Source organism: Acomys minous, assembly GCF_964271855.1.
Source record: "Acomys minous genome assembly, chromosome: 1".
Taxonomy (NCBI): Eukaryota; Metazoa; Chordata; class Mammalia; order Rodentia; family Muridae; genus Acomys; species Acomys minous.
This window is the reverse complement of record NC_140483.1, coordinates 61545816-61568688: the sequence shown is the minus strand read 5'-3', so window position 1 is coordinate 61568688 and position 22873 is coordinate 61545816. Positions and strand designations below refer to the sequence as shown.

At 38.4% G+C, this 22873-nt stretch overlaps 1 protein-coding gene across 2 annotated transcripts in view; it reads left to right on the top strand.

Moving 5' to 3' along the window:
* The window catches only part of RAB3GAP1 (RAB3 GTPase activating protein catalytic subunit 1), a 64602-nt gene that overhangs the window by 5274 nt on the left and 36455 nt on the right, over positions 1-22873 (top strand). For both annotated transcript variants that reach the window (XM_084783823.1, XM_084783822.1), the window contains exons 3-8: positions 1207-1282; positions 8794-8926; positions 10585-10663; positions 16149-16268; positions 18853-19018; positions 22197-22296. In XM_084783823.1, coding sequence (XP_084639949.1) covers positions 1207-1282; positions 8794-8926; positions 10585-10663; positions 16149-16268; positions 18853-19018; positions 22197-22296 — 674 coding nt within the window. The remainder of the gene's footprint in view (positions 1-1206; positions 1283-8793; positions 8927-10584; positions 10664-16148; positions 16269-18852; positions 19019-22196; positions 22297-22873) is intronic.

The following is a 22873-nucleotide window of genomic DNA, read 5'->3' as shown; positions in this document are numbered from 1 at the left end:
ACATGGACCTTTTTCTATTTCCTCGGATGTTCTTCAGAACAATTTTAATGGGGACACATTGTCTACTGAGTAGATGGATCATTAACTTACAACTGTTTGCTGCAGTTGTAGCTTCCAATTTTTACTTTTACAAAAGTGCAGTGTGGTTTCAGTGCTTTTCTTTGTGGCTAGGGGTTGCTTGGGAAGGAATAGTCTCTCTGGTAAGTACTTTTCTGTAAGTACTTTACACCGTGGCTGTATTCCTAGGCCCCTGCAGTATATGCTAATGTATATTTTTGCGCCCCTCTGCATATAGTTTTTGTTTTGTAAATGTAAGCTTATTTTTGGTTCATTCATTTTCAGATTTAGTAATTGTCATTCATGTGAACTCCCCCAAAGTGCATTCATATATAAGTAACTATTGTTTTAATTTTAAGGAGTTAATGAGAAGGCTAAGTCAAATCATAAGCTGATTTATTACTTGATGCCGTTACTGTCTTCAATGCATTAACTCATAATGCCAATGCAGAAAACAGTCTGATGCCTTTGACGACACTTGACTGTGATTACACTAGAAGCCTTTCTAGAAGTTTTAGGTACCGGGGCTGCTGTTAGGTTGCAGCACAGTTCTCTTCACATAAGCAGCTTGACAGTTTTCATTTGCTCACATTGACCAAGTTGCAAATCAAGTTTAGTCAGCTTTTAAAGATTTACTTAATTGTTTTATTGTATGTGTAAAAATGTTTTTGCTTGCATGCCTGTGTGTGCATCTCATGTGTGCCTGGTCCTCTGAGGCCTGAAGAAGCCACTGGCTCTTTTAGAATTAGAGTTACAGGTAGTTGTGAACCACTGTGCGGTGCTGGGAACGGAAGTTGTGAGGGCAGAGACAAGTGACCAGTTGTATAACTACCCTTTATAAGTGTTAGTTTGATCTGCCAGATTTTGCTTCTCTGCTAAATTTATCATATCATATCAAAGGAGGATTTGTTCTTACTTTTTGTTTTATGGAAAGAATATTTTTATTGGGTGAATAGATTTAAATTAATCAAAGTTTAAGAGTTCTTGAACTAAACAACATTGTTCTGCCTTTATTCCATCTCTAAGACAGGCTCGCAGAATTAAACTTGTAAAATGTTAGCATATAAGGAAATGTCTTTTTTAAAAAATTGTATAGTAGTAGGAAAAAATGCATGGTTATATATTTAGAAAGTTTTCCTTCCTCCTCAGGTTTATTTCCAAAGTCGAAGAAGTCCTGAATGACTGGAAACTGATTGGACACTCTCTGGGAAAGCCACTGGAAAAGGTCAGATCTGTTCCCTTGTTTCTCTAGATTAGTACTTACTTTGGAATCTTTCTTTTTATGCCGTTTGCTACAAACTGTGCATTTGAATTAAGTGTTTAATTCTTAGGTTATATAAAGTCTGATGAATATCAGATAGCATCTGGATTTGGATTTGAGTTTGTAGCAAATGATATGTGTAAGACATTTGCAAAGCTCATTTGTATATTAGTTGATTGGGATTTTTTGAGACAGGGTCTCTCTGTGTAGCTCTGATTGTCCGAGAACTCACTCTGTAGATCAGATTGGCCTCAAACTCACAGAGATCCACCTGCCTCTGCCTCCCCAAGTGCTGGGATTAAAGGTGTGCACTACTAAGGCTTGCTTGTGAATTTCATTAATTTCTTCTGGGTTTACTTTTCTCAAAACCTAAGTTTTCCTTTAGCCAGTATATATTTTTTAAAAGTTGTGGGGTCCCCCTTCCCCCAAGACAGGGTTTCTCTGTGTAGCCTTGGTTGTCCTGGACTCACTTTGTAGATCAGGCTGCTAGCCTCGAACTCACAGAGATCCACCTGTCTCTGCCTCCCAAGTGCTGGGATTAAAAGCATGTGCCACCACTCCTGGCTTTTTCCAAAGTGTTTTTAATTGTTCAGAGAAAAATTGGACTTAACCACTAGTTCATTTAATGAGGAAACTTCTTGTATAACAACTCATGGTGTAATTATCAGCTGCAGTTACTTTACTCAGTTTGTATTGATAATGTGCTAACAAACCACACTCTAGCTTCCTCAAGAGAATATTGTGAGGATCGGCTTCTTGAGTTACTGAAGGAATATAATTTAACCTTCAGCTATATAGATGCTTAGCTGATTTTAGATATGTATATGTGTATATATTTGTATGTAGCCATTGGATCTCTCCTTCCATAAAGTGGGTCCTGGGGAATCAGAGTAGGTCATTGGGCTTGGCAGCAAGTGTTTTTACATGTTGAGTCATTTTGCTGTCCCTAAATAATAATTATTCTTCCTCTTCCTCCTCCTCATCTTCCTCTTCCTCCTCCTCCTCTTCTTCGTCCTCCTCCTCCTCCTCTTCTTCTTCTTCTTCTTCTTTTTGCTCTTCTTCTTCTTTCTTCAAGATAGGGTTTCTCTGTATATCCCTGACTGTCCTAGACTCTCCATGTAGACCAGGCTGGCCTTGAACTCACAGAAATCCACATCCCTCGGCCTATTGAGTGCTGTGATTAAAGGCATGCATCACCACTTCCTGACTCCTAAATTCTTTTATAGCACAATTGATATTGTTTTTATTATTATCTTGAAAAAACTTCTCAATCTCAATATTTATTAGGGCGTTTTAGCTTCACGGTAGTGATAACAGAATTTAGGCAGTATGACTTTTATTCCCCCATATTTATATGAGCAAAAAAGCAACTACTATAGAAATTGCAGCATTTAAAGATACGTTGGAATATACAATGTAAATTGGTATCCTATACTAAAATATTTTCATTTACAGTTTTGAATGAAGAAAAATGTGAAGTTCTTAAGCACAGATTTTTCTGTTGGCACCTGAAACACATACATAGCAACATTTGCATAAATTGCGACAAGATTGATTAACAGCACAGTGAGCCAGATTTATCTGAAATGCAAAAAGGTTTGCATTTGTAAAAACAAAATCTATCCTAGGTACTTTTGAGATCTGATACTATATCCTAGAATCCTTTGATTGCTATCTATTTACTAAGAACTTGGTATGTATCAAGCGACAGTAGTAGAATAGTGAACAAAGGAAGATCTATGCTGCCATCAAGGTAAAAGTGAGAGGGAAGTAATGAGGAAATAAGATTAGGATACTAGATTAGTATTTAAGTGGGTAGTATGTTCATAGCAGCTCCATACTCCAGGCATACAGTTGAGGACACAGAAGTGCTAGCTTGAGCCTACTTTTTTCTTTCTTTTTGTTTTTGTTTTTGAGACAGGGTCTCTCTGTGTAGCCTTGGCTGCCCTGGACTCGCTCTGTAGACCAGGCTGGCCTTGAACTCACAGCAATCCGCCTGCCTCTGCCTCCCAAGTGCTGGGATTAAAGGCGTGCGCCACCACACCCAGCTCCCCCACTTCTTTCTTAATGTGTGGACAGGAGAAGGCAGCAGATTTTAAGATGGCGTCAATTGGAAGGATTAAAGAAAGTCTAAGTGACAGGGTTTATTTGTTGTAGAAAAGAAAGGTGGTGTGTACACATTTAGTTTCAGAACTCAGGAAGCAGAGGCAGTCAGATCTCTGTGAGTTTGAGGCCAGCCTGGCCTACACACTGAGTTCCAGGACAGCCAAAACTACATACAGAGAAACCCTGTTTTCAAACAAAAACAAAACAAACAAAAAAGAAACCCTATATTGAAAAACAGAAGCAAAAACAAAAACAGTTTAGATAATGCCTAAGTTTTCATATATGTAAAGGACAGTGATTACCAGTTCTCTTCTACTGAGAGAGAGTTTAAAATAAATTACCATTTTAAAACTTAACCATGGACTTGGAGAGCTGGCTCAGCAGTTAGGTACCTGAGTTTGCGTCCCACATTCATGACGGGCAACTCATAATTGTCTATCTCCAGCTCCAGGGGATATGACATTGTTTTCTGTATTCTGTGGGCACCTTTGCTCACATGTTCACATAGCTGTCTCGAAAAACCAAAAAAAAAAGCTCCCCAAACTCTATATGTTAAAAAAAACTCGGAAAAAGTGAAGGTATGTGGACAGAGGGCTATATTGTGGGAAAAGCTCTGACACACTACAGCTTCCACGATGAGATGTTTTCTATGCTTTTTTGTTTTTGTTTTGTTTGTGTGTTTTTTATGTTGAGGTTGCAAGGGCAAAGGGTGGGTATGAGGGGATAGGGAGATGAGTGGGCCTGGGATGTATGAGGTGAAACTCACAAAGAATAAAAACAAATTTTAAAACTTAAGATGTGAAATAGTATTTTATTTCTATTTTTCTGAAAAGCATAGTTAGAATTTATATTTACATAGTAGTTATTTCTACAGTAAGTGATGCAATAAATAATTTGTAATTGTTTCTTATTTGTTTCTGGGGATTGAATCTAGGGCCTTGGGCTTGCTAAAGTGCTTTCTTTTAAGAGAAACTGATCTGTGGATGGTGTTTGCCAGCCTAGTGGCAATGCTGACTAGGTAGAACACAGCAGCCAACCCAAAGGTGTCCATTGTTTCTGCAGAACCTGGTGGCAGAAGAGGCATGGGGCAGTTGGGCAGGGGGATTCATCACTGCATGGCCCCTTCAACTTGAAGCAGAGGGAGAGGAGGAGCAGGCAGTTTTACTGGGACAGTTTACAGAGACAGGGGGAAGAGAGAATAAGGCAGAGAAAGAGAAGGAGCCAGAAGATTAGAACAGATTGCTAGAATTAGTTTGAGGCCAAGCAGAGCAGTTCAGTCAGAGGCTGAGAGAAGCCAGGTTGGATCAGTCAGCTTGGAGAAGAGTTTGTACCAGAACATCTGAGTTGAAACAGCCAGCCAGAGTTCAGAAAGAACTAGAAAGGGTGAGCTTATTTAACCATTAAGTCTCAGAGGCTGAAAACATTCTAGGCTTTGATAAGATTTTATGGAGATTAGAAGCTTCCAGGACTAGGCCTAGGTAAATAAACGGAGGCAGTAATTCTCTGAGATGACAATTAGATCTGGAGAATAAAAGTTACTTTTACATTTAATTTAAATTATGGAACCATCAGTAATTTCTTAAAGAGTATAACCAGGTCCTAGGTTAAGAACCACTGCCCAAGACAAAAAGATAAAGCACATGCAGATCTCATCAGATACACTTCCTCTCACAGGTGAATTCCTTTCCAGTTTGTGGTTACATTTAACAGTTGTACAGAGCCTTAAGATGTCCTTTCAAGGGCTGGAGAGATGCTTAGTCAGTAGTTAAGAAATTCACTGCTTTTCCAGAGGGCCTGAGTTTGGTTCTTAGCACCCACACTGGGTAGCTCACAACCACTCTAGCTCCAGGGAATTCTGCCTCTCTACTTGTCCTCGGTGGGTACATGCATTTGCTTGTACATACATGTGCATGCACACACGCAAGCAAAGTAAAATTTAAAAACTTGTCCAGCTAGATTCATTTTCATCAGAGGGAGGGTTTTTGTGATTGAGCTACTTGACCATTGTAGAACCTAAACTGCTGGGAAATGATTTAGGAGGGGATGGCAGTTGTTGAGCATGTGTGTGATACCATACACTATTTTGGAGACTGTGACTGTTGACTTACTCCTTTAATAAACTCCAGTGATGCCGTATTCCTAGTTAATGAGTGTGGGATGTGGTCTGGAGTTCATGTAATAATTTGCCCAGTTGCTTTGCTGGCAGTTGATGAAAGTGGGGTTAAAGTTAGGTTTCACCTTTCAAATGCATATTGTTTCACTGTTTTACTTGGTGGGTTTTGCTATGATAAAATTTAAGTAAATGTAACATTACTTTCAGAAGAATTAAAGTACATTTCTAAGGGAGCTTTTTGAAATTTTAGTGTCTTGGGCTTTATAAGACAACTAAACCTATGATTTTACTTTAAATTGGGTGAAAATTAAAGAAATGGCTCTTTAAATTCTTTTTACCTTAGGAATTTTAGATTCTATGTACCTGGCAAAAATTGCAAATGCTTTCTTATGAAAGTTAAATTTAGATATCTCATGATCTTGTAATAGACCAATTCTTATCCATCTGAAAAATTCATGGAAGAAGAATCATTAACTTTAGAATATTAATAGAAGATTAACGACTAATGATTAATGACTGCAGCACTGAAATGAGTTTGGGTTTTTCATTCTCAGTCTGGCATGCCATTGACTTCCATCAATAAAATGCCTTTAACTGTAGATATCCTATAGCTTTTCCATAAGTTAAATTTGTGGCAGATAGAAACTGTAAATAGGATTTGTATTCATTCAGAACAGTTGGGTGCTTTATGAATCATTGAACTAGCGGAATAAAGATTTTTTTTTCAACTTTAAAGTTTTTAAGAAATTAGATAAGGGACAGTCACTGAGAATTCAATGACTCTAAAATGAAGTGAAAAATAAAAGCAATATTGAGCTGCTCACACAATTTTTAGGGGAATAGGACTATTTAAAATAAGGTCTTCTTATTTTGTTTTTTTCATTTTCATTTTCGTTTTCATTTTGTGTCTAAGGAGTAACCATAGTATTGACTGTGTCTTTGGGTATCATAAGGAAAATAAGTGGTATTTTATTATGTTTCCTACTTTCAAATTTGAAGTTGGAGAAGAACTTCATTCTATCTGGTAGTGGTTGACTTCTTTCTTTGTTGTGTAGATAGCAAGAGAGCTCTTCAGGAGTAGGGATACTTGTGGGCTGTAAAGTCACATGGTGATCTTAGAGTTCTCGTTTTATTGCTCATCTGTTTATGACACTGCACTCTCAGTCAGCATGAGCTGTTATTACTGCCACTCTTACGTATACTCAGAGGCTAGCAAATGATACATAAGTAAAAAAAGGCTACAAACAAATTTGATATAAGCATGTAGAACAACTTAGCAGTTTTTGTAATAAAAAAATGATTCATTGTTCCTTGGAGCACCTAGCTGTTAAACACGTAGCGCTTAAGGAGTGTTTTTATATAATAAATCCATGCCTGAAAAGCCCAAGTTTGTTTAAGATAGATGAGAGGTCTCCCTGGATATTTGTAGATGTTTATTTTTAAAGATTTGCTTACCACCAGGTATAGTAGCACACACCTTTAATCATAGCATTCAGGAGGCAGAGGCAGGTAGATCTCTGTGAACTCAAGGCCAGCCTAGTCTACAAAGTGAGTCTAGGACAGGCAGGGCTATTACACAGAAAAACCTTGTCTTGAAAAACCTAAAAAAAAAAAAAAGCTTACCAATTATAGTATAACTGAGTGATAAGTAAACTTTTCAGCATAAAGATTGTAAAGTTGTCAATATAATTTTTGAAACTTAATCATGGCTGAGACATATGCTGAAACAATAGAACCATAAAAAGACATTTTTTTTTTTTTACAGATCTTGAAAGATCAATTCTCAACTTCATATAGAAAAACAAAAAACCCAGAATAGGTAAAAACAATCCTGTACAATCTTTCAGAGGAGTCTCCATCCCTGATCTCAAGCTGTATTCTAGAGCAACAGTAATAACAATAGCGTGGTGCTGACATAGACATAGGCTGGTGAGTCAATGGAATCAAATTGAAGACCCAGAAATAAACCCACACACCTATGGACACTTGATTTTTGGCAAAGAAGCCAAAACCATACAATGGAGAAAAGTTAGCATCTTCAACAAATAGTGCTGGTCTAAGCGAATGTCTACATATAGAAAAATACAAACAGATCCATATTTATCACCTTGCACAAAACTCAAGTTTAAGTGGATTGAAGATTTTTTGAGAATTTAATTACAGCATTTCTCCCTTTTTCTCCCTCTAAACCCTTCCGTATACCCTCTCCTCTCTTTCAAATTCATGGCCTCTTTTTAAATTGTTTTTGCATGCATATGTATATATGTCTATATATAAACATGTATATATACACACGCAAATGTTTATATACACACATATATACACATGCATATGCATGTACATACATACACACTTAGTTCTAGATATAGCCTGTTCAATCTGTATAATGCTACCTGTACGTGTTTTCAGGACTTGCTGATTGGCAATGAACAACCAGTTGAACAACCCTTTCCCACTTTGCTCAGTTGCCTATAGTTCTTTGTGTAGTGTTTTAGGCCTTGTGGGCTTTACTTTGTCAAGTTGGGCATGTTAATTGGCATCATTCTTGTTCAGCTGACATTTGGGCAGTCATGCTGGTGAGAGCTTTTGGGACGTAGCTTCTGATACTATTAGGAAGTACAGCCTTAAAACAAACTCCCTTATCCCCTGGCTCTTATCATCTTTCTGCCTACTCTTCCTAGTCTTCCATGACTCTTAGATACAGGAGTGTTTTAGATGTATCCATTGGGACTGGGCTCCATACCTCTGCAATTTGACTGCTTGTGTTTTTTTTTTTTTATAATGTTCTACAACATTGCAAAGAGATGTGTCCTTGATGAGGGGTGAAAAGTACACTTATCTGTGGGGATAAGGACAGATGTTCTTAGATTCTCCTGCAGCAACCATGACTTCACTGAGTACTTAGCCATGCTTCCAGTACCAGACATGTTGAGGGGTCCTGAGTCTATTAGCGAGCAGGTGAGAGGGTGAGCGTGCTCATGCTGTGGTGTTCCTGTGGAGGTTAGAGCACAACTTGGAGGCTTCCCGGCTCTCTTTCTATATGATTTCCAAGAGTCAAACTCAGGTTTTCAGGACATCTTGCTGGCTCCAAGGCTCTTCTTTTTCATTAGCACTGTGATAAATCATTTATACTTTTTTTGGCCTTTATTATGTAGAAGACAACTATAGGACATAACATAATTAATAGGTAGAAAAAGGGAAAGGCACTGGAATGACTGAATACGCTGGCTGTTTTCCCTTCTGTTGTGAAATGCAGGGTATATTTACTTCTGGCACCTGGGAAGAGAGATCAGATGAAATTTCCTTTGCTGACTTCAAGTTTTCAGTCACTCATCACTATCTTGTTCAAGAGACGACTGATAAAGAAGGGAAGGATGAAGAATCAGAGGGTATGGCCTTCTTTTCTTTGTTATATTGTACAGTCTTTTAAGAGTCTATAACATTTAGTTATTAATTTAGTTCTCATAACAGTAATATCCATGGAGATTTTTGTAATCACATCTGAAGTAGATTATGTGCTAGTATTGCATCTGAAGCAGAGGAGGAGCTACAGTGACGTGTCACTTTAACATTGATTGAGTCGGCACTTACTTATTGAGTGACTAACATTCTGAGTATTCTGCTAAGTCTTTTTGAATGAAATCTTTTGTGGGCTGTGTACTTCAGTAGGGAGGATGAAGTGTTGCAGTAACTGCAAAAGGAGGTAGAAAGTGGTAACTGACATCCTAGGGACAGACAGGACTCCACTGAGGTTTGTGGGCTGGTGACTGAACCAGGAGAAAGAGAGCAGGTAAGGTTGTTGGAAGATGAAGCAGGTAAGCTGGCCTGTGAAGGAATGCAAGTGGAGCGGCCTTGTGGGCTGATTTACTTGTAAGAAGTGCATTAACGTTCTGATTGTTTGGACTGGCTAGTTATTCACCTCTCTGAACCTGTAAAGTAATACTAAGTACCTGGAGGGTTACGGTGAGGCCCGAGGAGATAGTGTACCTGGACCCTTACTCCATTATCTGATCTGAGTTCGGCATTTAGTACATTATACTCCTGCAAACCAAGCTATATAACTTCTGCGTTTAGTTTGAGAAAGTAGAGTGATAACGTTGACCAAGTAGACACACCTATGTAAGATAATTATGTAACAACATAAAGATAAGATCGGTGTCTGTTTTGGGAGAAAGAAGAGGAAGGAAATGAATGCGTTTTGCGGGATGATAATCAAGGATATCTGAGTCCAGGATTATACTGATAAATGAAGGAACATGTTCAAAATAAACATAAGTTTTGTTGATTTTAAGAAAGACCTTATATTAGAGGTAGGCTGCTGAAGTGAGGTGCTTTGGTGTTTCTGAGATAAACAGATGAAGAGGATTGGTGTAAGAGAGGATGAGGAGAGTGAAGGCACTGTTGTTGCTCCTTCTGAGTATACTGTGAAGTTTCCTTTTTGTTTGCCTGTGATCAAAGCTGTAACTAATGGAGAAAGTAGAAGAAAAATTTTAGTTAACCTAGAGATACATTTAAAGCTTTATTATCAACAGTTGGAAGGCTGAGAGCTGACTTCCATTGTTTTGCAGTTCTTTATTATTTTTGGTTAATCAGGGTTTCCAAGTATTGATACTTTTCCATTTATTTTATAATATTAGTAAAATTTGTAATAAATTTGCTAAGAAAGTATATCTAACAAGGGTGTATTTTATAAGCAAATATTATATATTATATATTTTAATATTTTTAAATTATTAAATATTTATAAATGCATGTGATGATAATTTGTATCAGTGCCTGATTATGGATCAGAATGTTAAGTGCTAAAGAAAAATGGGTTAAGATATGGAGAAATTGAGTAGAGAAAGGATTTATAAAAATTTTTAAAGCTGTCTAGGGTAATAGAAAGGCTACATATAAGAGGTAATAAGGGTTTGTCAGGAGTCTAACCCTTTAGTAATTGCTAATGTGCAGTCTAGTAAGACATGCTTTCCTCAAAGCATGTATAAAATCACATTAAATTGAAAGTTTAAATGGACATATATTTTACTATCATATGTTTTTGTAGATGCTATTCCACAGGCAATGCAAGATTTGCTATGTATGAATAATGACTTTCCTCCAAGAGCACATTGCCTGGTAAGATGGTACGTATCCTTTTTATTCAGGTGTGTGTGTGTGTGTGTGTGCGAATGTATGTGTGTGTGTGTGTATGTGTGTGTTGTTTTTGTTGTTAGTTTATTTTGAGATAGTGTCTCTCTCTAAGTACCACTGGCTGTCATGGAACTCTGCGTAGACCAAACTGGCCTCAAACTCACAAGTGGTGGGATTAAAGGTTTGCAGAGGCAGAAGAAAGGGATTTAAAACCTGCAGACATCAAGCTTGGAAGAACTGTTTCTAATGAGGTCCTATAGGTTAGTCTAGCAGGAAGGGTTGTTAGAGGCTCTCTCCTCAAAGCTTTAGAGGGCTTGGTCAGTATGCCTCATCCTCTGTCTGCATAGTGTCTACCAAAATTCAGACTCCCTAAAGGACAACAGGTTTAGAGCATAAACCATATTATTTGTACAAGCATCTTAAATACACCAAGCAAGCCTTTTACTAGCCTGGGAATGAGAATCCTCCCCAAGTCCAGATTCCCAGATGCTACTCAAGAGCCAACTCGACAGGCATGTCTCAGGGCTACTGTCTCGCGCTTGCTCTGACCTCTTCTGCCCCTGCACTTCATAACTCAACGTGATACCTTCTTGCTGCAGTTCTCATGAGCCGCACAGAACACTTAAATATTATAGATTTAGTGTATATTATTATAAATTTAAGTAAAATGTTGACTTTAAGCAGGTATGTGATAAAATTAAAACCTACGTGGCTATATATCTGTAAAAGCATGATTGTAAGAGGTGCCTCACATTTGACAGCCTTCTTTTATCTTTCCCAGTCATTCAGTCTCTGAACTTTATGTTGGAGGGGTACATTTCAGTATACTATCTAGGGAACATAACTTGGTGGGTAGAGTGCTTGCTTAGCAAGCTTGAGAGGCAGTTTGATCCATGGGACCTCATAAAGCAGATGTGCTGTTACATGCCTGTAATCACAGTATAATTCTGCTTCAGGAGTAGAAGCAGAAAAGACCCTATTTAAAAATGTTTGCTATATTGCTGGTAGTTACTGGGAGATTTTTCTTTTATTTCTCCTAAAAATTAGAAAAACAGCAGCCAATTATTTAAAAATTAAACATATTAAATGTGCATGTATTTTCTTTCATTTAAAAACCATTGTTTTCAAACACTGTGAGCCAAACACAGACATACTGAAACAAGTTCCTACGTCAGTAAGCGATGGCTTTAGCCCGGACATTGACAGTGGCCACACTGTGAGATAGATGCCCATGGAGCACAGCACAGATTGGTGAGGGTTTACCCTCCTAATGCACATAGATCAACTCAGAAAAATGTTTCTTAGAAGAGCTGATTATGCCCCCTAGCTCTGACGGACACTAGAGGAAGCCAGGCTGTTTTGGGTTGAAGATGAAATGCCCACCATAGCCATCAGTCAACTGGCGGTCTTCTGTAAGCTTCGGTGAACCCGTGTTGTTCTCCCATTTGTATGAATTTGAATCTTTCAGTACTTATAAAAGTTGGGCACTTATCCTTTTGTGACTTACTGGCTTATTTTTTCAAGGTCCATTTATGTGCATTTATTCTGTTTAAAGGGTAATTATTTAATTGTATGATATACAATTGTTTGGATGCCATGAACAGGAGTACCTGCTTTTGTTTTTTGATCTTTACCCAGAAGTCAGAGTGGTAGTTCATTTTTAAAAAAGATTTATTTATTTATTATTTATATAGTATTCTGCCTGTATGTGTGCCTTCATGCCAAAAAAGGGTACCAGATCACATTATAGATGGTTGTGAGCCCTCATGTGGTTGCTGGGAATTGAACTCAGGACCTTTGAAGAGCTATGAGTGCTTTTAACCTCTGAGCCATCTCTCCAGCCCTAGTGGTAGTTCATTTTTAATTTAAAACATTTTTGTTGTTGGGTGCAGTGGTACATGCCTCAGGAGGCAGAGGCAGGCAGATCTCTGTGAGTTCGAGGCCACCTAGTCTACAAAGTGAGACAGCCAGGACTTAACAGAGAAACTCTGTCTCGAAAAACACAACAATACACACACACACACACATATATATGTATATATGTATGTATGTATACATGTATATGTATGTATACATACACATATTATATATATATATATATATAATTCTTGGGATGGAGTTTCACTGTGTAGTCTTGGCTGGCCTGGAACTTGCTAAGTAGACCAAGACTGGACATGAACTCAGAAATCTTCTTGTCTCCGAGTGTGTATACCACCACACCTGGCTGTTTTTAATGTTTTAAAGACTGCTATACTGTTTCTCACAGCATTTCACTACATTCTGTTCCCACTGGTAAAACTAGAGTGCCAGTTTCTTAGTCTTTCATTTTTGGTAATAGTATCCTAATGATTGTGAAGTGGTGTCTCATGATGATTCTGATTCACATGCTTCCTGGTAACTACTCGTGTTCCCATCCTCTCATGTGACTTTTTTTTTTTTTTTTTTTACGTTTTTTGTAACCCTTTGGGAGATGATAGCTGTTCAAATTCTTTGTTCATTTAAAAATCTAGCTGCTTCTGGTAAGGGTGATGTGCACCTTTAATTCCAGCACTTAGGAGACAGAGGTAGGCAGATCTTTATGAGTTTTTGGCCAGCCAGTGATATACAGTATGATCCTGTCAAAGAAAGGAAAAAATTTAGAAAAATCTAGTCTAGTCATTTACTTTTTGTTATTTTGTGCCTGCCTCCCCTCAACCCCCCCTTAATACCCATACTGGTGTTTGTTAACTTGGTGAAGCGAATAGTTCAGGTCTCAAGTAGAGCTTGTGAAGAAATGTAAACAAATGAATTATTTTGACAGCTTATAGATCATAATGATAGGGAAAAGATGTTAAAATTCAGAGAAGGGTGTATGTTTAATGGAGGCCACCAGTTGATCTTTAAGCTAACTCCTTAAGATTTGGAGCCAGGCGCAGGGGCACACACCTGTTATCCCTGCACTTGGGAGGCAGAAGCAGGTAGATCTCTGTGAATTTGAGGCCATCCTGGTCTACAAAGCTAGTTGCAGGACAGCCAAGGCTACACAGAGAAACTTTGTTTCAAAAACCAAGGGCAGGGGAAGGAAAAAAGATTTGGAGATTTAGTGGTGTGTGTGTGTGTGTGTGTGTGTGTGTGTGTGTGTGTGTGTGTGTGTTTTCACACAGAAAACAAAGCATGGGGTAGAAGATATTGCAGAAAAAGAAAAAGCCCTTTTTTAGGCACCAACATTTTATTAAGTGAAAAGCATTATTTGGCAACAGTTTCAGGAAGGCAGATGCTCTTTTTATTGAAGGATGTAACTTCCAGGAATGTGCTGTACAGATACATTTGTAGAATGCGCCCATTAAATTATTTCAGCACCACCAACCTGGGAGCAGAACTGGTCAGTAGAGATTGACCCATGGCAGTCAGGAACAGGCGGGACATTTCTGGAAGAACGCCAAGAGACTTGTTTTCTTCCAAGGAAAATTTGTTCACACCTGAATCTTTTAGTTATCTACTGCTGCCTCCACAGGGTGAATCTTGATTTCATGCCTCAGAGGGTAGAGGTGATCTGAGGAGTGAAATACATTTTTCTCATGAATCCTTGGGGAAACCTTTAAACTGTATCAGAGTCATAACAGCATCTAAACAGTGAACGGAGTGTGAGTTAGACTTTAAGGAGAGTTTTTTTTTATATTATGAGAGGACTTATTATATAGGCTTGTAAGACAGTCTGTGTCTCAGTACTGCCAATCTGGCGGTGGAGGTAAAGGAGAGTTTTTATATACTGCACTCCAAGGGGTTTCTTGGGAAAATTCATTAAAACTAGGAGTTTTATGCACATGCAGAGACTAATGTAAAATAAGCAAGTGAGTATGAGTAATATCATTTATAAATTATTTTCCTTATTTAAAAATTATTAAATAATGTACTTAAGAATGCCAAGATGAGTTGTTGTTAGGCAGAAACAACCATCAGCTTGGCCTTAAATCATTACTAATTGTAAAAAGACAGGCAGAAGGGCCTGGAGCAGCAGCTCAGCTGTTAGGATTCCTGGTTGTTCCTCCAGAGGACCTGGCTGGGCTTCCCAGCACCCACAGGGGCTCACCACCACCTGAAACTCCAGTTCCAGGGGATCCCACCCCTCTTCTGGCCTGTGTTAGCACCTGCCATGCATGTAAAACATAGACATACATGTGGGCGCATCACTCAAACACATACAGAGACACACAAATTTGTGGCTTTAAATGACTTAGCAACTAAATGAGAAAATGTCATTGTTGTAGATACAGTAGCGAGAGGAAGCTGTTTCCTAATAATGTGATGGTGCCTGTCTAATGTGTGTTCTTGAGTAAAGGAATACAAGAAATCTTTTAGGATGTTTTATAACTGTATATCATTTTAAACAGTACATGTGTATCAGGGCTGGTAATTATTTCTTGCCGTTAGGTAGTCTATTTAGCTCATTTTCTACATTGCTGGACACAATACCATCAGTTATTTAAGGCGAGATTTCACTTATTCTTTTATATTATAAACTGGAGTTTTATTTCTGTGTGTGGTCTGTGTGGTATGTGTGTGTGTGTGTGTGTGTGTGTGTGTGTGTCTGTGTGTGTGTGCATGCGTGCGCTACCGTGTACTTGTGGATGTCAGAGAAAAGCTTTGCTGAGTTAGTTTTCTCCTTTATTTTTATGGGTGTTCTAGAGATTGGATTTAGGTTGCAAAGCTTGTGTGACAAGAGCCTTCTTACTGGCCTTGTAAACTGGATTTTTAAAAAAATATTTATTTATTTTTATTTATTTATTTATTATGTATACAGTGCTCTCCCTACATGTACACTTGCACACCAGAAGGGGGCATCAGATCACATTATAGATGGTTGTGAACCACCATGTGGTTGCTGTGAATTGAGCTCAGAAAGAGCAACCAGTGCTCTTAACCTCCGAGCCACCTCTCCAGCCCCGTAAACTGAATTTTTAAGACAAAATTGTTATTTAGTGCTTAGTATAATTTCAACAAATGACTTCATTTCTAATGAAGAGGGACTGAAAAAAATGGAAGTACTTCTTAAAGAAAACTTAGGGCCTGGGATTAGCTCAGTATAGGGCAGCAATCATGAGACCCTGCTTTTGTCCCCAGGGAGAAAAGTTTAAAAGAAATTTAGGTGGAGGCCATGGTGGCAAGACGGCTTAGCAGGTGAAAATGCTTGGAGCATAAACTTGACAACCAAAATTCAATCCCTGGAATCCACCCAAAGAGAACTGACTTCTGAAAGTTCTCCTCTGGCCTTCACATGTGCACTGTGGCACAGGCATGACCACACACACGCATACACTCACTGATTTTTGCTTTGTTTTTAAAAGAAAAGGTTCGAATGTATAGACATCCAGTTGTCATGTGGGATGGGGACAGGGGAAAGTAAAAAGTCTGATAGTACAAATTTGGCTTAAATTTACCATAGGGAAACGTCTCATATTATTTAATGGCTGTCTTTACTGAGGTGATTCTCTCTTGAAGGTATGGCCTGCGTGAGTTTGTGGTGATTGCTCCTGCTGCACACAGTGATGCTGTTCTCAGTGAATCCAAGTGCAACCTCCTTCTTAGTTCCATTTCTATTGCTTTGGGAAACACTGGCTGGTAGGTGGCCTTTTCACAGATGTTGAAAGCATGCTGAAATACTTTTAGTGATATAACCCAGGAAGGTAGTTGATTATTAAATGTTCCTTTTTCCTGCTGTAATGAAGAATTTAGCACTTACCTCTGGATATTATTATATTAGAATTTGATATATGAGGATAAAATTAGAACTGTGCATGGTGGGGCAAGTCTTTAATCCCAGCACCCAAGAGGCCTGCATAAGAGGATCCTAACTCAAAGGCCAGCCTGGACTGCATAGTAAAACCTTGTCTCAAAAGAGAAATAAACCAAGACTGCCAAAAGGAGTATAATTAATTAATAAAACATTTTTGGGAGGCCATTCCTAAAGAAAATTCAGTATTCTTTGTATAGTTCAGATGAAGGATGAATTTCACTGCAAAGTCTAATTTTTACATTTTTGTAGTATTAGGGGATTAACTCTTCTTTTTATTTATTTTCTGAGACAGAGTTTCTCTGTGTAGCCCTGGCTGTCCTGAAATCACTTTGTACACCAGGCTGGCCTCAAACTCACAGAGATTGGAATTAACTTTTCAAAGAATTTTTAAAAAATATTTTTATGACCCTCTGCCTCCTCCCTCCTTTTTATTTTTTTGTTTTTTAAATAGGTTCTCACTGTGTAGGTGTGGCTGGCTGATCTGGAACACTGACTAGGCCAGCTTTGAGCTCACAGAAATTTGCTTCTTTCTCCCTTGAGTGCTGGGATAAAAAGGCCTGTGCCACCATGCTCAACAACCGCCTATTCTTAGTATAATTATTTAAGAACATGATGTTAACTTTAACCATATTCAGCTATTTGAAGTTGTATTTTCTTTGCATATCAGATATGAAATTTACTAGTGGAGAAATTGATGCATTAGCGTACCCTAAGTGTCCTAAGGAATATTTTGGACCTTTTAAGAAACATTTTTATGTTTTGGTAGCATAAGCCTAGCCTTCAATGTGGTGGAACCATCTTTCCAGCCATTTCCTCCTTTAAAAAACCTGACAGAGTGGAATGTGGAAGTATTTACCAATGTGGCAATGCTAACTTGGGAATATATTTTATAGCATGTTCTTGTAATTTACTATATTTGTATCCTATAAACACCGTAGGTGTTGTATCATATCAACCATTATTCCTAGGGTGAAATGAATAGGTTCTTGTGAGCTTATGGTCACGTTCCTATCAACTGTATATTTTTTATCTTGTTTCATGTATGTCTCTGTTTAAAGATGCCAAGCTATGCTCTTATTTATCAATATGTTTTGTTGACGCACTAAGATTAACATCACAGCCAACACATGAAGACATGTGTTGAATGAAGTGTTTCTTACACGTGTATTCTGTAAGACATATTACAGCCTTCTGGCACTTAAGAACACTACCTTCAGATCACCTATATCATGACAGGACGCTTGTTTATAATTGGAGACCTTCTTAAACTTCTTCCTGCTGATTAGGGACGTCCAGTTCTTTGGGGCCAGTCTAATCTTCATTGTCGGGGTATCTCCAACTTCTTGTCTCTTTGTTCATGACCACTTGACAAATTGCAACAACAGCAACCAGAAGCAGCAGACTTCTTCAGAGTGCCCACGGCCCCTTCTCTGGCCTCTGGGACTTATCCCCTCTCAAGGGTCCTCAGAATTCCATACATAAACTATCTGCAACTGGCAAAAATCACGCCTCTGCCAGGGCACAAGGCAAACCATAATCACCAGCTGTGAAACAGCCTCTTATCCCACACCTGGGGTTTAAACAAAAACATATTCATATAACATAACTGGGTTTTTAAAGAAACTGATTCTCACTACAGCACTTCATTACCTAATTTAAGTTCACCTGGGAACATACACTTTAGACACTCAGATTCTTGCTGTTCTGCATATCTGCAAATAACTAGTATTGATTTGGGGAGTAACATAAAATTTTAGTGAGCAGGCTAACTTACAAATGCAGAAGTCTATGACTAGCAAGAACTAACTCTACCTTTAAATGATAAATATTTCATTACAAAGTTGGTTTTAAAGGGTTTTTTTTTTTCCCCAAAGTTCTAGTAGGCTTCTTCAGCTTATTAGGGTAAAGAGAGGAGTAACTAAGTATATCTTCATAATAAATGAAAATCTGTGATTTAGAAGTTTTTTTTTTTAGGGCTGGAGAGGTGGTTAAGAGGTTAAGAGCACTGTCTGCTCTTCCAAAGGTCCTGAGTTCAATTCCCAGCAACTGCATGGTGGCTCACAACTGCCTGTAATGAAATTTGCTGTCTTCTGCTGTGCATGAGTACATGCAGGCAAGACACTGTATGCATAATAAACTAATTAAGAAAAAAAGTTTTATGCAGCATTTTAAATTATCTAAATATTTTAAATAAAACCTTTTTGAGAGGTCATTCCTAAAGAAAATTCTGTATTTTTTGTATATTTCAGATGAAGGATGAATTTTGCTACAAAGTCTAATTTTAAAATATCAGAAAATGTCAAAATGTTTAAAATATCATAAAATAACAAAAACAGTTTTGAGGTTTAGGATTACTTACTGTTTAATGAGAGAGCTTGATTTCTGGCCCTTTTTATCCATGTCCTATAGCCAGGTACCATTGTTTGTTCAAATCCATCACAAATGGCGAAGGATGTACATGGGAGAATGTCAAGGTCCTGGTGTTCGAACTGACTTTGAAATGGTTCATCTTCGCAAAGTGCCAAATCAGTACACTCATTTGTCAGGCCTGCTGGACATCTTCAAATCGAAGATTGTGAGTTGACGTGGGTATTGTCAGTCTTATTTGGGATCCAGATAAAAAGTGTCAGTTTGGTAATTTAAGCATATAGAAATGTTCTAATATCAATAATGTAATGAACTATAAGAAAACTAATAGATTATATATTACTATATACATTAAAGAAAATACCTAACAAAGAACTTACATGTTTTCTTGTTAGCATTTACTGATTCTGCTATTCTTCTATAATACTTTTGATGGTCCACCAGTTTAGTAGGCTTCAGGTTGTTGGATTCTGAATTCCTCTTTTCTGTTCTTTCAAAAAAAATTTTTTTTGAAGTCAGTTTGATCTTTAGGTCTAATACATATAGTGTGGCTGAGAGCTGCAGGGCTACTGAAGTATACCTAATATATCTATGATATTCTATAAAAACGTTGGCCAGCAAGATGACTCAACTGGTAAGGTGCTTGCTGCCAGGCATGACTGCCTGAGCTTGATTCCCCTGGACCCATAAAAGAAGAAAACTGACTCTACCAAATTGTCATCTGACCTTTACAAAGTGCATAATGGCACATGTATGCACCTCCTCTCCAATAAATACATGGAAGGAATGTGTATGAGTGCTTTTGTCTGCATGTATGACTGTGCCCCATGTGTGTGCCTGATGCCCGAGGATATCAGAGTGGGCATTGGAGTCACAGATGGTTGTGAGCCACCATGTATGTCCTCTGAAGTAAACATGAGTCTTGTGCAAGAGAAGCAAGTGCTCTTCACTGCTGAGCCATCTCTCCAACATCAGAAGCTGGTGCTATTATTATTATTATTATTATTATTATTATTATTATTATTATTATTATTATTATCATTATTATTATTATTATCATTATTATGTTATATTTTTAAAGTAAAAACACGATCACAGAGATGGTGGCCTTGGCTAACATGCTCTTGGGTAAAAGAATCTGAGTGCTGAAGTTGACATTACTTATGTAAATGCCAAATCAGTGCACTCATTTGTCAGGTGTGTTGGACATCTTCAAATCAAAGATTATGAGGTGTCATTGGTATTTGCTGTCAGTCTGAACCTGCTTTAATCTCATTCTGCTTAGTGGAAGAGAAGTCAAGAACACAGACTTTTTATTATTGCTAGTGAATTTATGGATAATTCTAAGCCTTCTTTTGTTAACCTATTTATTTAACCTGACTTTTATTTCCATTTTACTTAAAAGAAAGTCATCATTTTCCTAAATGTATTGATATACTTTAAAAAGCATACCACTCTCTGTGACAGTCAGTATCTGAACTGGATAGTAATAAAAGTATTTTAGGGGCTAGAGGCTACACATACACGCACACACACACATACACACACATTAATAGAAGCTTAAAAACATCTACAGTTCCAGAGAATCTGAGCTCTCTTCTAGTTCCCATAAGTACTACATGCACATGGTTCACAGACATGTATGCAGGCAGCACATACATACAAACACACAATTGTGTTTTATAACAAAGCTGAAGTCACTTTGTTTTGTTTTGTTTTCTGAGACAGGGTTTCTCTGTGTAGCCGTGGCTGTCCTAAACTCACTTTGTAGACCAGGCTGGCCCCGAACTCACAGAGATCCACCTGCCTCTGCCTCCTGAGTGCTAGGATTAAAGGCGTGCGCCACCACGCCCAGCCCGAAGATCACTTTCTTAATGGGAGTTGATATTTTCTTTTCTGGTAGTAGTGTGAGTGCTTTATTTTAAAGTAATTTGTTCCCTGGCATTGTTTTTAGACCTTTGTGTTTGTTTCTTTGGCTTTTGACATGGGGTCTGACTGTATTGCTCAGGCTGGCCTGGAGTGCCCTAGGACTGTAAGATCACAGAACACAACAAATTTATTTATTTATTTATTTATTTATTTATTTATTTATTTATTTCCTACATAGCTTTTTCATCAGATGAAACCATTTACAGGAAAAGTATGCAAAAATTAAAGAGATATCTTGCTCTACAAATAATAGTGACTTTACGGAGTTTGCTTTTCCAGTTTTTAAAACAAGATCTGACAGTTGCCAGTGCTGTCCCTTTCCTCTCCCTCTTTCTGTTTTCTTTCCATAAAAAGTCTATTAGCTTCAGCCAGGCGTGGTGGCACACACTCTTAATCCCAGCACTCAGGGAGGCAGAGGCAGGTGGATCTCTGTGAGTTCAAGGCCAGCCTGGTCTACAAAGTGAGTCCAGGACAGCCAAGGTTACACAGAGAAACCTTGTCTTGAAAAACAAAACAAAACAAAAAAACAAAAACAAAAATCTATTAGCTTCAAAAGAATTACTTTTCATTGTGGTGTGGTTTTTTTTGTTTTGGGGCTTTTTGGTTTTGGTTTATTTTGGTTTTTTGAGACAGGGTTTCTCTGAGTAACAGCTCTGGGTGTCTTGGAACTTACTCTGTAGACCAGGCTGGCCTCGAACTCACAGAGCTCTGCCTGCCTCTGCCACCCAAGTGCTGGGCTTAAAGGTGTGCACCACCACCAACCCGGCTGTGGTGTTTTTAAATTATCTCTGCTGCTCCGTCCTCACTTCTCCCTGTTCCTTCTGCTCTCCTACCCCCTCCCCCACACAAACCCCCGTTCCATTTGAATGTCACATAGGACATGTTGCCATCTCCCTTTCTCAGCATCTCTTGGCCCCCTCTCACAGTTCCCTGTCTAGTTTCACAGGCTATACCTAACCCTACAACCTCTTGCTTCCATGCATATAAACACTAAAAGGTAAGATCTGGCTCTTAAAATTGCCGCCTCCCCCCCACCCCCCATTTCTGTGGTACTTTCTGAGACTTAGGTTTGGGGTTGCATTGTAGATGTGTCAGTTGGAATGGCAGTCTTCCCCCTTCCAAACATTTATTTACTTACTTCTGAGGCAAGGTGTCACTATGCAGCCTTGGCTGGCTTGGAACTTGATGTGTAGACCAGTCAGATCTCGAACTCACAGAGATCTGTCTGCCTCCACCTCTCGAGTGCTAGGATTAAAGGCGTGTGCCATGCTCAGCTAGTCTCTTCCTTCTTGGCTTTCCAAGTTATACACTACAAACTCGGTCATCTTTTCCTTCCCATGCTTCAGCTATGTCCTGGTTTCTTAAGGGTAGCAGTCCATAACCTTGACACAGTGGTACTAGTGTTTAGAGCAGAGGCTAACACACTTACACGGTGTTGTGTTTGCATGTGTTTCTAGGGCTGCCCTTTAACTCCGTTGCCTCCAGTTAGCATTGCCATTCGATTCACATACGTGCTGCAGGACTGGCAGCAGTACTTCTGGCCTCAGCAGCCTCCAGGTGAGAACATTTGGAATTGTATTTAACCTGATAAATACAGATGGAAAAGAAAGTGTATTAAGAAATCAAAGTTACCTAATGGTGTTCCATACTAGAAATACCCAAACTCGTTTTAAATGTAATTGCTGATTTTGTTGTCTGTAATTTTTTCTCCTGAAGAAAAGTTCTCACGTCTGTTAGAGACAGTGTTATTTTATATTTGACAGTATGTCTGTGCAGGCTGCTATGATTTATAAAGCATCCCCTGTGATAGAGCATTGTGTGCGTGCATTACCATATAGTGAATGATTAAAATACCCATTTTTAGAATGTTAGAGAAGCCACCCTCAGAAGCTGAAAACAGTAATGTAGAAACCTTAGAGCAGCAATTTTCCGCCTGTGGGTTGTGACCCCTTTGAAGGTTTTGCAGGGGTTACCTAAAGCCATCGGAAAATACAGATATTTACATTGCCATTCTTAACAGTAGCAAAATTATAGTCATGAAGTAGCAATGAAAATAATTTTATGTTTGGGGTCACCACAACATGAGGAACTGTATTAAAGGGTCGCAGCATTAGGAAGGTTGAGAACTCAGCCA